The sequence below is a fragment of the Delphinapterus leucas genome, chromosome 9 (assembly GCF_059928025.1).
Source record: "Delphinapterus leucas isolate spDelLeu-1000000601 "Yukka" chromosome 9, BTC_Dleu_Yukka2, whole genome shotgun sequence".
NCBI classification, from domain to species: domain Eukaryota; kingdom Metazoa; phylum Chordata; class Mammalia; order Artiodactyla; family Monodontidae; genus Delphinapterus; species Delphinapterus leucas.
The window spans coordinates 32,452,386-32,468,919 of record NC_143137.1 but is presented as its reverse complement, the minus strand read 5'-3'; the positions used below and the strand labels follow the sequence as shown (position 1 = coordinate 32,468,919).

At 42.8% G+C, this 16,534-nt stretch overlaps 1 protein-coding gene across 3 annotated transcripts in view; it reads left to right on the top strand.

The window, feature by feature from the left end:
- ST7 (suppression of tumorigenicity 7) overlaps positions 1–16,070 on the top strand; it is a 281,307-nt gene extending 265,237 nt beyond the window's left edge. For 2 of the 3 annotated variants that reach the window (XM_089917482.1, XM_089917479.1), the window contains one exon: positions 1,906–16,069. In XM_089917482.1, coding sequence (XP_089773608.1) covers positions 1,906–2,037 — 132 coding nt within the window. In that variant the 3' untranslated portion in view covers positions 2,038–16,069. Of the gene's footprint in view, positions 1–1,905 lie in introns of all 3 variants that reach the window. The other variant, XM_089917481.1, reaches the window with a different exon arrangement.
- Positions 16,071–16,534: the final 464 nt, after the last annotated feature.

Here is a 16,534-nt window from a genome sequence, read left to right as displayed (position 1 = left end):
ACAGTGCAAGAGGGTTCCCTTTTCTCCACACCCTCTCCAGCATTTGCTGTGTGTAGATTTTTTGATGATGGCCATTCTGACTGGTGTGAGCTGATACCTCATTGTAGTTGTGATTTGCATTTCTCTAATGATTAGTGATGTTGAGCATTCTTTCATGTGTTTGTTGGCAATCTGTATATCTTCTTTGGAGAAATGTCTGTTTAGGTCTTCTGCCCATTTTTGGATTGGGGTGTTTGTTTTTTTGATATTGCGCTGCATGAGCTGCTTGTAAATTTTGGAGATTAATTCCTTGTCAGTTGCTTCATTTGCAAATATTTTCTCCCATTCTGAGGGTTGTCTTTTTGTCTAGTTATGGTTTCCTTTACTGTGCAAAAGCTTTTAAGTTTCATTAGGTCCCATTTGTTTAGTTTTGTTTTTATTTCCATTTCTCTAGGAGGTGGGTCAAAAGGATCTTGCTGTGATGTATATCATAGAGTGTTCTGCCTCTGTTTTCCTCTAAGAGTTTGATAGTGTCTGGCCTTACATTTAGTTCTTTAATCCGTTTTGAGTTTATTTTTGTGTATGGTGTTAGGGAGTGTTCTAATTTCCTTCTTTTACATGTGGCTGTCCAGTTTTCCCAGCACCACTTATTGAAAGGCTGTCTTTTCTCCATTGTATAATCTTGCCTCCTTTATCAAAAATAAGGTGACCATATGTGCGTGGGTTTATCTCTGGGCTTTCTGTCCTGTTCCATTGATCTATATTTCTGTTTTTGTGCCAGTACCATACTGTCTTGATGACTGTAGCTTTGTAGTATAGTCTGAAGCCTGGGAGCCTGATTCCTCCAGCTCTGTTTTTCTTTCTCAAGATTGCTTTGGCTATTTGGGGTCTTTTGTGTTTCCATACAAATTGTGAAATTTTTTGTTCTAATTCTGTGAAAAATGCCATTGATAGTTTGATAAGGATTGCATTGAACCTGTAGATTGCTTTGGGTAGTAGAGTCATTTTCACAATGTTGATTCTTCCAATCCAAGAACATGGTATATCTCTCCATCTGTTTGTATCATCTTTAATTTCTTTCATCAGTGACTTATAGTTTTCTGCATACAGGTCTTTTGTCTCCTTAGGTAGGTTTATTCCTAAGTATTTCATTCTTTTTGTTGCAGTGGTAAATGGGAGTGTTTCCTTAATTGCTCTTTCAGATTTTTCATCATTAGTGTATAGGAATGCAAGAGATTTCTGTGCATTAATTTTTTATCCTGATCCTTTACCAAGTTAATTGATTAGCTCTAGTAGTTTTCTGATAGCATCTTTAGGCTCCTCTATCTATAGTATCATGTCATCTGCAAACAGTGACAGCTTTACTTCTTCTTTTCCAATTTGGATTCCTTTTATTTCTTTTTCTTCTCTGATTGCTGTGGCTAAAACTTCTAAAACTATGTTGAATAATAGTGGTAAGAGTGGGCAACCTTGTGTTGTTCCTGATCTTAATGGAAATGGTTTCAGGTTTTCACCATTGAGAACCATGTTGGCTGTGGGTTTGTCATATATGGCCTTTATTATGTTGAGGTAAGTTCCGTCTGTGCCTACCTTCTGGAGGGTTTTTATCATAAATATGTGTTGAATTTTGTTGAAAGCTTTTTCTGCATCTGTTGAGATGATCATATGGTTTTTATCCTTCAGTTTGTTAATATGGTGTATCACATTGATTGATTTGCGTATATTGAAGAATCCTTGCATACCTGGGATAAACCCCACTTGATCATGGTGCATGATCAAGCATCTCTTTTTACTTAAGCAAAAGAGAAAAATAAATAACCTTGACTCCTCTATCTGAAGTGAAAAGTACCTCTATTCAAAATCTCAATGTGGTGCTGTGAAAAGAAAGGACTGTCCTTTACATGGCTTATTTTCCCTTTTGTTTAGAATCCTGAATCTTTCCCCATGAGCGTTGCAATAGGCAGCGTTCGGGAAAGCACCACACCACGTCCCCTTCGCAGCTGGACTTCCTGGCACCTCCTGGTCTTCATCGAAGAGCAGAGTCAAGCAGGCAGGTAAGGTTTAGGTGCACAAGGGCTTTTCGTGCTTTGGGCAAACTTTTCTCCCTACCTCCTTTGTGCAAAGCCATGGGGGACATGTGCAGTTGGCTGCTGCTCTTAGTAAACTATCTCAGAAGAGGTTGAACCCCTATATCCACATCTAGTGGTACTGCTCTTGGGAGCAGGGGCTGTGTCTGCTTTGCTTGCCTCTTTACCTCTTCGTCCCCCAGCACAACTCTTGACCTGGAGTGGATGCTCAAATGATGTGTTGAGCAAATTGATGCAGTACGTGATAGGTACGAATAAATTTTTATTCATGTTCAGAGTAGAGAGATTGGTTCCAGCAGAAAAGGACCAGGGAAGCCTTAGAATTGGAATTTGGAGCTGGAAGAAAAAGTAGTAATTATTTAATACAATTATTTGATTTAACAGATGGGGAAACCAAAGTCAAAAAAGATTTCGACCTGAGTTTGGACTAGATTGCGATAAGTCTTAAATGAAAGGTTCGAGAGCCCATAGGCAATGGTAGGTGGAGATGGCCCAGCATGAGTTGTTGTTGGAAACCCCAGTTGCAGGAAATGCAGCAAAGAAATGTAACACAAGGATTTAAAAGCACCTTGTGAATTTAGCAATGAGGACTAGAGCATTTCCACGGAGAGGGGAGGCAGAAGTTAGGCTTTGACGGGTACAGGGAGTGAATGGGAGCCGCGAAGGTGGAGAAAAGATGGTGACAGAATGAAGACACAAGGGGGGATAAGGGGCTGTTGGAGGGAATGAGTCCATGGTCCAGGAGAGGAGCTAATCACGTGAGCTAATTCCTTTCTTCCACCTCTCCCTTCAGCTGCTGTGCTCAACTCTGAGAGCAACCATGACTCACTCTTGCCATTCTGACCTCCCTGGGCCGGGATGCCAGGGAGGGTGCTGTCTTCCCAGCACCTGCCTTGCTTTGCTGCCCCTGAGCACAAGCATTCAGGTCTTTTTAAGGTTTTTTTGCAAACCTATGGAGAGGCAGAATGAGAGCAACCAGTACATCAGAGCAATTTTTAAGGTGATCGATTTTACACAGTTCTTACATTTCTTGCCTAAGGTCCAGAGTTCCTGACGTAATAAGATGGCAACTGGAATCCAAGTTGCATTTCTGCCTTCTGCTTTTATTTCTATATAAGGGGACATCGAAATCCATTCTGATGGGCTTTCCTCTATAAAGACACTTCCTCCCAGCCGGACCATAAGTGTCGCATAGCCTCACCTTACATGTGTTTGTTGGAATACAAATGTAAACATTGTAAATTAAATACTAGCAGATTGGATCTAGCAGTGTATACAAGAAGACACAATGTGACCAAATGGGAAGGTTGATTTTTTTTTAAACTTCTTTTGTCAGTACTTCAGTATAAAAGTCATTCTGTCTTTATACAAGAATTGGGGAGCTTTCGATATTTTTATATGGCCCAGAATAATTAAACACTGACATTACCTGCTCTTCAAGGATTAGGTAAAACTCAGACATGAAACATCTGATTTTAGTGCTTTGTTAATGGTAGGTCTTTGATCACCTTTTTACTATCTGCAATGGTGACTGGTCTGTGCAGATACTCTACTTCTTATGTTTAGCTGATTGCATGTTTTCTAGGAAATTACTGCTTTCTCTAGGCATCAAATGTGTTACCACAAAGTTACATGTGTATATCATTTATATTATATATTCAATCTCTCCTGTATTTGTGGTAATTTCTTTTCTCATTCCTAATTTTGTATATTTTTGCTATCTTTCTCTGTTTTTTCCCTCTTTAATCAGCTTCAGAAAGTTTACCTTAAAGTTTTGGATTTACTGATGCATTCTTTTTGTTTTGTATTTTATTATTTCTTCCTGGTTTCTCTTGTTTATAAGAACTATAATTTTCCTAATTCCCTTAGGTGAGTACTTGGTACATTTTTACATTCTTTTAAGAAGGAGGTATTTAAGGCTATGAATTTTCCTCTTCAAGTAGCTTTCTTGTTCCATAGATTTTGCTATTAAGCGTTCTCCACTGTTTTCTAGAAATTTATGTTTTAGTTTCTTTTTATCCAGGAGGGATCACTTTGGGGACATTTTCTAGGAATTGGTTCTCCATTGCTGCTTTCAAGGGATTTATTTTTAATGTTACTCTGCAGTATCTAATGAAAACATCAAAGATGTTCAACCACCTACCCCCAAATACAGTAAACCCTGACACCTCACACCCATGTACTAGTTCCAAGTAAACTTTTGATTCCTGTTTCCAACATTTTTTTTAAAATTACATCTTTCTTCAGTGTGAACCTTCAGGGTGATGTTAAAATGTCTAAACCATGTTTATGTCACTTCCACTGTTCTGTTGTTCTCATTCTCCCCTCCCCATGGCCATGCTCTTCACCAAACAAAGACGAGTTCACATCACATATTTGGCTTCTACTCTGCTATGGTGACAGCTCGGGCTGTATCAGGAATTGAAATATAAAAGGAGGTGGCAGGGGCTAGACAGGGGCTTGAAGGAGCTAGTCTTGAAGTTCTGGCTTTTGAAGGTCAAGAATGGCTGAGGCCAAACAGGCATTGACTGAAATGGGAATGTCCAAGCAGAGGTGGACTGGGCCTCTATCAGGAATGCTCTGGAGAGCACAAGGGACGGAAGACCTGCAGTTGATAAATGTGTCTCCTTCAGAATAATAGCTATGATTCTCCAGCAGGAGCAAAGAGCAGAAGGGAAGCAGGTTCTCTTCCCCTCTTTCTCCAGCTTGTCTCCTATTACATCCAGCTCCAGTCCATTTCATAGTCCCTTGGATCCTCAGCCTTGAAGCTGAGGAAGAATAACTTGGAAGAAAAACTTAGGAAGAAAAACTCTGGAGTCGAACACCTCAATTGACTGTCACCAAAAGGCAAGCAAACTTCAAAGTGGGTCTGTGTTTGTCCAGGGAGGGGGCGGTAGGTTACAATTTTAGAGGGAATCTAAGTATGTCCATGAAGTCTGGTGGCTCTCGGCTTCTGTGCACACGGGCTGTAGGACCTGACGCCCCTCCCCGCTTCAGGCTCCCCACATGAGTCTCACTGCCCCCTTTCTGAGGTCTGGGTGCTGCGTGCAGGCCCACAGGCCACCCCTTGGTGCCTCTCAGCTTCTCCACTGTCCCTCAGGTCACCCAGAACAGTCTCTGCAGTGGCAGCACGTCCTGCCAAACACAGGGCAGTTTCAGCTGATTTCCCGATAGTTTTCTGGGGCAAAGAACTACAAAATCTGGACTGCTGCTTGAAATGACAGAAGGGAGAATGCAGGGAGAAAATATGAATTAACATCCGAAAGATAGCCTGCCCCTCAAATCAAAGACAACCTTCACGTCCAGTATAAATTAGACTCATTTGTTGTCTCCGTCCTTTAAGTAGTTAAAATGTATTGAGGACCTACTGTTGCTGGGGACAGAATCATGCTATCCCCACTGCACCTTGAACTGTAGCATTTATCACACGGCATTATTTGTACATTTACTTGCCTGTCTCACCCACTGGACCACAGGGAACTCAAGTTCTATATTATGGCATTTGTCTTCACACCCTCAGGATCTGGAACTGGCTGTTCTATATTCTAGAATATAAAAGCTTAATAAATGTTGGCAGGAAGGTAGGACAGACAGGGTAGAGGAGAGAGTGATGCTAAATAAGAAGTGAGCCTCCTTTTATAGAACTCCAGGAAAAAAGAAAATGAAATAAAATGTATTAATTCCATTCTTAGAACAGCAGCTTAATGAGGAGCTTTTGCAAAAACTTTGCCCACTTATCATTTTCTTTGGGATGTGTTCTCTCTTCTTACCCCGTGTTCCCTGAATGATCATTTTTCGTGTTTGTGGTATGTCAGATACCACGCCGGGTCCTTGATGTGCAGGGCCTCTTTGGGTTCTCCAAACCACTGTGTGAGGTGGGTGCTCGTGTCCTCCCACTGAGCAACTGCTGAATCAAGGATCTGGGTTTGGGCCTGAGCACTGGGCCACTGGCCTTGGTGCTGTGTGGCCACAGGGTGCTTGCTCACCTGCCTCTGACTGCCTGCCACCTGGTCTCTCCAGCTCGAGGGAGAGTACCCATCAGCTGACCTTTAGGCCCAGGGAAAAGTGCAGCGGGGAGCACCGCCTCTCAAACACACCGGAAAGAGGCAGATGCTGGGCAGATCTCCAAAGACAAGGCGGCCTTCATGTTTTTCTTCACATTCCAGCCATGTGTGGTGTGATGGGAGTCAGGGAACAAGTGTTCCCAGAGTGGATGATATGAGCCTAAAAACAAGCAGAATACTGTGTGTGGACTTGAAACAGGAAGAGGAACCCTGTAGCGAGCACAGACCACTGTTTCCCACAGTGGATTCTGAGAAGCCTTAAGTCTGGTGAAATGCTTTTTTGGAACACATCACGACAGTTACCGTTCTCCTGGAAACTCACAATGTCATAAGCCCTGAGAAGTCCCATGAAAAAGAAATCTGTTTAACCCAGCACTTCTCCTCATGAGATCATAGGTCACCATCTTCTTTCATGAAGAATACTCTACACATCTCACCGTATTCATTTTGGAAAACACTGGACAAGATCAGTGCTGAATCAGAAGGAGGATCCCACAAACAAGGCATGTGGTCCTCTGGGCATTCCATCCATACTGACCAGGTGGAGACCCACTAGACAGAATTCGGGGGCAATGCAGGCTGGTGCAGCTGTGAACCCCTGCCATGCTCCCTAACTGGCATCAGGTGCTCTGTGTATCCTCCTGAGTCCCCTTGGTGCTGGCCATGAATGTTGGCCATGGACCCCCAGGAGGGTCCTGGGGCCTTTTAACTGTCTATCGATATCGACACAGCTAAACAGAGGGGAGAGATTAAGGATTGGGACAGCTGTCGTAATTCATGTGCTCTGTTTTCTCTCCAGCTATCCAAGAAAACCCCTGAGAGAGCCTGTTAAGAACTGGTTTTTTGGCCGTGGTGGCCAGTCAGTAACTGTCGCTCTCCTGGGGTTCCCACCAAGTGGGGTGTTCACCAACCCCAAGGCCTATAGGTCTTATATCTAACAAATTATATTTTACATTATTTGTTTCAAAAGTTGGTTAGTGACAACTAAGATTGTCCCTCCGCAATTAGAATCCGAGGTCAGAGCGAGAAAATCTCCCATTCACTGGGAACTCCCAGGTCATTCATTCTGAATTAATGGTATTTATTCTCCCTCGTTTTATTCCTAAAAAATGGCTCCCCTGGTTGCAGTGTTATGTTAAGCATATTACATGTGACTCCAAAATCAGTTCATATATTACAGCTCGTTACACTCGTGGGTATACATTTCTGAGTAGCTCTCACTCCGCAGTTACGGGTCTACATTAAATATGGGCTGTCCTGAGTGGAGCCTGAGGGCGTTGTCTGTTTATTCCTGGCTCCTTGATTTTCCTGGAAGTTTTCTTCTCCACTTTTATACTCCTCAGGGAAGATGTGCCTTCCAGTAAGAAAAGTCTACCTGGGGAAGGTGGAAAGTATTTTTCTCTAGAGCTTTCCGGAGGGGAGGTTAGACAGTGGCAGCTGTTTGGGAGCTCGTGGCCTTCTGTGGATGGTTTGCTGCACTGATCAGGGACGCAGGAGGTGGTTGAACCAGAATCCATCAAGACCACTGGCAAAAAGCCACAGTATCTTTCCTTCTGCAGCATTAACGTCAATGAGTTTTTGTTGTCTACAGCCACCAAGGTTTTGTCTTCTGTGGCTAGCATGCTCTTAAGCATTGTGTTGTAGCATCGTTAATAGACAGTGTTTTTGGGATTTCACAGCATGTAATCTTTAATCAGTTCAATAAATCCACAATGACAGCATATTTTTATCCAAGCACGAAGTTCTCATGAGCTGCCGGCTTCTTCCTTTGCTCCATTCATCCATTTCCTCAACATATATTATGCCTTGAGTTCCATCGATGAACAAGAAAAAATCCATTGTGCTCATGCTTGTGAGCTTGTGACTGTGGTAAGGGCCACAGCCTTCTGGGGAAAAAGTCCTCACGTGCAGTCTCTGGGTTGGGGTTCTCACGTGGTACCTGACGCCAGGCAACATCAGTAACCCTCCTCTTGGGTGTGGCTCTTCTGAGGAGTGAACAAACACAATTGGACAGCCAGCATGTCGTACCCAAGGGGGCTTATGAGACTATTCTCAGTGGGCCCCAAAGGCTCTCAAAAGGTGAACAAGTCAAGAGCCACTTTTCTCCTGTGAAACTTTGCCAGTTCTGATTTCCCCACATGCCTTCTTTCAAACTATCTTAGCCGCTGCCCAACACAGTGTGATGAGCGCCAGGCAGCTGTCCTCTTCAAGATAAGGGGAACCTTCAGAGGAAAAGTGACTGCCACGGGGCCAAGGCACGAGAGCCTCTGGAGGCCACTGCCGTCTCCCTCAGCTGCAAAGGCGAAGGCCTGAGACCCTTGAGAAATGAGAATCCAATTGTGTCTAAAATACATCTCAACCTCTTGGGGCTGTCTGTAGCCATATAAGGAGCTGGTCAAGAGCTATTTATCAGAAAGGTTCTTGAGGGCAAAGAGAACCTACAGGGCACTTCAATTAGCTGAGCAGTCCCTGGCTCGGCTCTGATGTGCCTGCAGCTGTCACCAGGAGGGGGATCAGTGGCATTGCTCCTAAAGTTTCGTACCTAAGGGCTATGAAGGGCCCCTCTCTTTCTCCTCACCTCCCTTGAGCATCTTTGCCCATATTTGCGCAGGGCCTTGGACTCCAGAAAATGTTAGAGTCTAAAAATAGTCAAGCTGTAGGTAAGTAGGTGCTTTAATCGCCTACTTTATAATCAAAATATCAAATGAGATTGGCCAACGATCACTGGCCACCACAGCCACAGACATGCCTTAAAGGGTCATTCAGTTAATCCACCTGCTTTTCCAACATGATCCAAATAAAAACAGAGAATATGAGTCATGACAGCTGCTCCAGGCCCTCATTTCTCTGTCTTGCTCCACTGCGATTATATCCATGGATGCGGCCTCACACCCGAGGGGCCCCACGGCATCCACGGCAGCACAAACAAGCTCCTTTTGGGGCTCAGTAAGAAACGTTTTCATACGTGTGAATTTTCAGGACTTGTGTATATTTGCCTTCAAAAATATCTCTAGATGTGTTTTAGTTCAGAAAGGTCTCACCAGATACTTGAAAAGCACATTTGGATTTTCAAAAATTAGGAGCGCTCACATCCCACAGCCAGTTTTCTGCCACAGAAAGGCCTGAACCAAGCTTTGAGATATTAGTTTCAATTTTGTCTCTCCAGAATGCTTTCTTCATCTCTCCTATGAAATACCTGAATCCTGATTTGATTTGCCTGTCATGTATAGGAAGCTTTTTCAAAAAATGTCCCTCTATTGACACCATTATGACTACACTCAGAACTTCATATTTTAATGTCTCTCTCTATCCTCCTGTCAGATTATTAACTTATTCATCTTTGTATTCCCAGTGTTTATCAGAGTGTTTGCATTGGTACTGGTCAATAAATGCTGAGCCGAAGGAAGGAGGCAGGAAAGGGGGTGGTGGTTAGAATCCTAGAAGTGTTTTCTTCCCAAGGTGTACCATGTAAGAACTTAAGATCCCAGGGTTCATGGCTTGGGCACTGGCATCTATTGTACAATGGTAGTTGGAATAGAGACATTTTGTCGTGTGTGTTCAGAACCAATTTACAGTAGTCACCTGTAGAGTAGTCACTCTCTTCATGTGTGAGTAGTAAAGTACAAGACCAGCCTAAAGAAAGGTGTGAGGTTGGGACTCCTCAGAAATCCCAGATCTTCTGCTTGCTCCCCACATCTCACCCATAGCGCATATCCTACTATAAACCACAGACTTCTGGAACTGGAAGACATATAAGGAGTCTGGAAGGCTAAACTGAACTATCCAAAAAAGAAATTAAGAAAGCAATCCCATTTACCATAATAAAATATTTAGGAATAAACTTAACCAGGGAGATTAAAGACATGACTGAAAACTACAAAAAAATTTAAAGGAGACACAAATAAATAGAAAGGCATCCCATATTTATGAATTGGAATATTTAATATTGTTAAAGTGTGCATACTACCCAAAGTGGTCTGCAGATTCAGTGCATCCCTATCAAAATCCCAATGGCATTTTTACAGAAAGAGAAAAAACAATCCTAAAATTCATATGTAACTATGAAGGACCCCAAATAGCCAAAACATTCTTGAGGAAGAAGAACAAAGCTGGAGGCATCACACATCCTGATATCAAAATATACCACAAAGCTATAGTAATTAGAATAGTATCATACTGGCATAAAGAAAGACATATAGACCAAATGAACTGAATTAAAAGCCCAGAAATCAACCCATGCATATACAGTCCACTGATTATCTACAAGTTTGCCAAGAATACACAATGGGGAAAAGATAGTCTCTTCAACAAATGTTGTTGAGAAAACTGGCTATCCAATGCAAAAGAATTAAATTGGACACTTATCTCACACCATACACAATAATCAACTCAAGATGGATTAAAGACTTAAAAGTAAAACTTCAAACAGCAAAACTCCTAGCAGAAAACACAGGGTAAAACTTCATGATGTTGGTCTTGGCAATGATTTCTTGGATATGACACCAAAACCATAAGCAACAAAAGCAAAAATAGACAAGTGCGACTATACAAACTGAAAAGTTTCTGCTCTGCAAAGGAAACAATCAACAAAGTGAAAAGGCAACCCTATGAAATGGGAGAAAATATTTGCAAACTATATAACCAATAATGGGGTTAATATCCAAAATATATAAGGAACTCATACAATTTAATAGCAAAAAAATTAATAACTTGACTTAAAAATAGGCAAAGGACTTGAATAGACATTTCTTTAAAGAAGACATACAAATGGCCAACAAGTGTATGGAAAGATGTTCAGCATCAGGTAAATGCAATTCAAAACCAATGGAATAAAAAACAAAATAAAAACCCCACAACAAGATATCATCTCACACCTGTTAGGAAGGCCATTATCAAAAACAAACAAACAAAAGAAAACAATTGTAGGAGAGGATACAGAGAAATTGAAACCCTTGTACACTCTCGGTGGAAATGTGAAATGGTACAGCTGCTATAGAAAACAGTACAGAAGTTCCTCAAAAAATCAAAAATATATAGTACTACCATATGATCCAGCAATCCCACCTCTGAATATTTATCCCAAAGAATTGAAAGCAGGATTATGAAGAGATATCTGCACTCTCATGTTCATTGTAGCATTATAACCAAGAGGTAGAAATAACCTAAATTGTCCATCAGTGGATAAATGGATAAAGAAAATGTGGTATAGATACACAATGGCATAATATTCAGCCATAAACAAGAAAGAAATCCTGTCCTGAAGTCCTGTTCATTCACATGTGACAATGTGAATGAACCTTGAGGCCCTTATGCTAAGTGAAATAAGCTGGTCATAGCATGATTCTATTATATGAAGAATCTAAAGTACTCAAACTCATGGAAGCAGAAAGTAGAATGGTGGTTGTCAGGGGATGGGGGAGGTGGAATGGCGAGTTGCTGTTCCATGGGTATAGAGTTCAGTCATGCAAGATAGGTATAGTCTAGAGAGCTGCTGTACAACGCTGTGCTTGCAGTTAACCATACTGTACTGTACGCCAAAAACTTTGTCAAGAGGGGAGATTTCATGTTATCTGTTCTTACCACTTTGAAAAAAATCAGTCCAGGAGTGTGTGTAGAATGCCTCCTCCTTCCTTCTCCTGTTCCTACCCTGACAGACAAGTGTGGGTATTGCTTGTAGAACAAAAAAGGAAGGGCTTCTCAACCTCATTGCTACCGAAATTTTAGGCCAGATAATTCTTTGTGGTGAGGGATTGTCCTGTACATTATAAAACATTTAGCAGCATCCCCAGCCTCTACCCACTAGACGCCAGTAGCAACCTTCATCTCACAGTTATGACGACCAAAAATGTGTCCAGAAATTGTTAAATGTCCTGGATGTTAAATGTCCTGGATCATTCCTGGATGAGAACCACCGCCTTAGGAAGAATCCCAGTAAGCCTAGAGCTTTGCACCCAAGGTGGCAATGGTGAAGGTCGGATGCAGTATTTGGTGGGGTCGTGTCCTAGAAAAGTCATTTTTCTCAGGACTGCAGTGTGCCCCACTGAGAGGGTGAGTGTCCCCCTACTGGCTTATACACCCTAAATTGGTGAAGACATCCAAAGCACATCTTGCTTTCAGTCTTTACCTAGTTTTCTGTCTCCAACAAAATGAAAGAAGAAAAGTACTCTGTATTCGTTTCCTAGGGCTGCCGTAACAAATGACCACAAACTGGGTGGCTTAAAACAACAAAAATTTATTCTCTCTCAATTCTGTAGGCCAGAAGTTCTAAATCAAGGTGTTGGCGGGGCCGTGCTCTCTCCAGAGGTTCCAGGGGAGAATCCTTTCTTGTCTTTTGCTGTTTCTGGTGGCTCCTGGCATTCCTTGGCTTGTAGCTGCATCACTCCAACCTGTGCCTCTGTGTGTCTTCCTCTCTGTGTGTCTCCCCTGTGTGTCTTTTGTAAGGACACTTGTCGTTGGATTTAGGGCCCACCAGGATAATTCAGGACACTCCCATCTCAAGACCCTTAGCTAAATCCATCTGCAAAGACCCTTTTTCTAAATAAGGTCACATTGACAGGTTCTGGGATGTGGGTATCCTTTGTTGGGAGCCCCCTATCAACCCATTACATACTCTAAAACAAAGCTAAATTTTTTTCAACACAGAGACTGACTTTTTTGTACTTTATTTTTTTAGACATTTGAAACAAACAAAAAGTTACAGAGAAGTTGGAAGTGTAGCACATAAACCTTCTTTTGAGATTTAGTTGCTGACATGATGCCCCATCACCCCCAAATACTTCAGTGTGCATTTCCTATAAACAAGGACGTTCCTCTGTGTAACCACAGTGTGACTGTCAAAACCAGGAAACTGACGCTGACACAGAACAACTTCACTCCTCCCTGTCAACGATCCCATCCAAGTTCCTCCAATTGTCCTAACAGTGATTTTGTAGCCAAAGGATCTGCTTCAGAATCACACATATCATTTAGTTATCCTGTCCCTTCAATTTTCTTCACTCTGAAACAGATCCTTAGTCTTTTTTTTTTTTGAGTTTCAAATCCTTAACACTTTTGAAGATTGAAGGTAAGTTATTTTGTAAAATGTCCTTCAGTTTGGGCTGATAGGTCCTCATGATTAGATTCAGGATACACGTCTTTCTCAGGACTACTCCAAAATTAATGCTGTGTTCTCGCTGCATCCTACTGAATAACATATGTTTTCAATTCGTATGATTAGTGGCAATGAAGATTTTGATCGTTTGATTCAGGTGTATCTGCCTGGCAACTCTTCCCATCTCCCCTTATAATTAATAAGTATTTTGTGGGGAAGACTTTGGCACTAAGTCAATATCCTATTCCCAACTTTCAACTTATATTAGTGTATTAATTTGTATCTGAAAGGACTTGTAATTCCTATTTTATTCAACAGGTTTTAATCTGTTATGATTATTGTTTATTTTGATGCTCAGATTGTGTCACGTTTGGCTAGAAGGAGCCACTTAGTCTGGCTCTGTGTGTTTTTGACATGTCCCCATCATTCTGTGATCACTTCCTTGCTTTCTGGCACAAGATAAGATATTCTAAGCTTATTTTGTAATTTCTTTGCCCCTAAAAGGAGCTCTGGTTCCTTTCAGTGGAAAATGAACAGTGTTTCGAGAAACATGTTTGCTCTTGTGCGTTTTCCAGACTGTTGTTGTGACAGTTTCTCTCTGCTGCTTCTCTCTTCATTCCTTCCACATGCCGTGTTTTTACCACCAGCATGCCGTCCCCTCCCTTCCTCCCCAGCTCTGCCCCCACATAGGCCATTCTGTCTCTGTGTTGATACTTGGAAGCCCTAACTCTGTGAAACCAGCAGCCGTACAATAGCAACCCCGTGCCAGGGAAAGGCTGGCCTATTGCCGGCAGGCGTGCTGGGCAACTGACTGGCCCTGCTTAGAGAAACTTGGTTCGAGGACGTCTAGGCAGGTAGCTCAACGAGCTTCAACATCTGAATATGTGTGAGGCGTTCCCAAGCACAAAGCGAGGATCGGGCCAGTGGCTGATATGCCATTTCATGCTGTGAGAACAACTGATTTCTTATCTTAGTTCAGCTTTTCCTGGGATTGATTCTCCAGACTCTTTGAATTTTGAGTGTTGTTGCCTGGTCTTCCCTACCTGGCATCCTTTCCCCTTTAAGAAGGCAAAATTGAAATGTCTAACTAACCCAGCCATCCTTGCTTCTGCTCAGCTCGAGAACTTTCACCCAGACTATGCCATGCGGTAGGGCCAGCTGGTTCCCTCAAGACTGTGAATGGAGCCCGGGACTCCCATGGGCTAGCAGCCCACACGGTGCTCACGCACGGTTTGCCTAGTCCTTCCAGCCTATATCCCAACTCCCACCTCCTGGCTCAGCCACAACAACCCAAGATGTAGCCCCCAACATCCGGATACTTTTATTCTCCTCCTTGGCCTCTCTGTCCTCTGCCAACCTTCCCTTACGTCTTCTGCACTGAAGCCCTCTCCAGCATGTCTTCTCCTACCCGCTCCATCCCTGGAGTTAATGAAGGCTTGACTTCCCCCTGTAGCTGCACATGCCCAACATTTCCATCCTCCACTCCAGTGTCTCCTGAGTGGATTTGAACCCTGTGAAGCTGCCCAGGTGGGGAGACACTGACCTCTGGGCAACCAATCCAAGGCTACCAAGAGGCCCTTGACATGCCTGCTAAGAGGGCTTAGTTTCTTTCTTTCACTGAACTGGGGAAGAGAGAAGGAGAGACGGGGTGTGGGAAGCATGAGGTGGAATGAAGAGCTGGAGCCAGCTGTCATGCTGGATGGTGTGAAGTTTAAACAAGTGAAGGAAGAGACCGAGAAAGAGGAAGAGGGAGCTGAGCCACAGAGAGAAGCAGAGGGGCCATTAGCTTGAGTGAAAAGCGCAGAGTAGTTACCTTGGTCTCCAATATCTCCAGAAACAAATGTCAGTCCATTCAGAGCCCAACTGCACTTTGCTTCCCATTCAGGGATTCTGTCAGATCTTTATAATCTTACAATAAGCTGCCCCTTTTTGTGTGTGCTATTTTGAGTGGATTTTTGTTTCTTGCCACCAAAAGAGCCTTTCTCGAACATTCTTGGTGACGGCATTGCCTTCAAGGTCTATCCAGTGGAGCTAGATCTATCAAGTCAAGATCTGTTAATATCTGTAATATCAACCCTGTGAGAAGGGTTCTATTCCTCTTACCCCACAGTGCCATTTCCCAGATGTTTCTGCAACACCTTGTTAAACAAACCATCCTTCCTTTTAGGTCCATGTCCAGACAAGGATGTACCATCCTCTTTCCTATCATTCATTGATATCTGGACACTTTTACATGTTCCCTAATAAATATAGATAGGAAGTTCCCCTCTCCTTCCTTTTCCTTGACATCAGCCTGGGCAACCTGTGTATCCACACGGACAATTCATGTACCAGGTCAGCTCTGCAGTTCCTTGCCCTATCCACTCCAAATATAATGAAAACAATATATAAAAAGTGATTCGTATTTTATAGGTTAGGAAATATTTTCCCAGTCATAATCTCACTTTGTTTTGATTTTTGAACTCCACTCGCAAAGCCAAATCATAAACTCATCCTCTTATAACTGGCTCATTTCCAAAACCTGGATGTCTTAATTTTCCTTCCATGAAGAAAATTTCTTAGGCTCTTATTTTTTTTCCCCTTAGTTTCTCCCAGTAAGCCTGCCCTTAGGATTCATCAAGACCCTTTGTCTTTACCCTTACTAATCTCATAGGCTCCCGGCTCCCTTCAGGTTTCCTCCCCGATTCAGCCAGCATCCCACCCCATGCTTGGCCACGGAAACCTGCATGGGCAGCGCCACAGCTTCCCTCATCCCTCCATCTCCACTGCACTCGCCTTGTCCATCCTGCTTATCACATCACCTGCTCTTGTGGCTCAAGCTCTCATCATGCAGGCGTATCATTCACTCTCTCTCTCTCTCTCTGTCTCTCTCTCCCTCTGTCTCTTTCATTTTCTCTCTCTCTCATCCCAGGTGGGCCTTCAATACCATTTAATAATATTTTATTAATTCCTCATTAACTCCTGACCTCTGTTTTCTTCTCCCCAGTCTAAGTTCTCCTTCTCACCTGGCCTCTGACTCTCCCCCAGAATATTACCCATCAATTTTCCTCTCTTTCTCTACTGTCTCTGTTTCAGGTCTCCTTTTCATTGACCTAAATGAATGGTCAAATATTTTTATAGAAACCAATCCCTCTTCAATCTTGCTTCTCCCTGAAGCTGCCATTCAGTATCTTCCCATCCCTTCTTTAGAGCTGATACTCAGCACTCTGTCCCTGGTTTCCCTTCACACATTTCTTCTTCAACCCTCCAAACCCTGTTCTAACAGAATCTGCTCTTTCAAAGGGGAACAATGACGGCTCAACTCCTAATTCCGA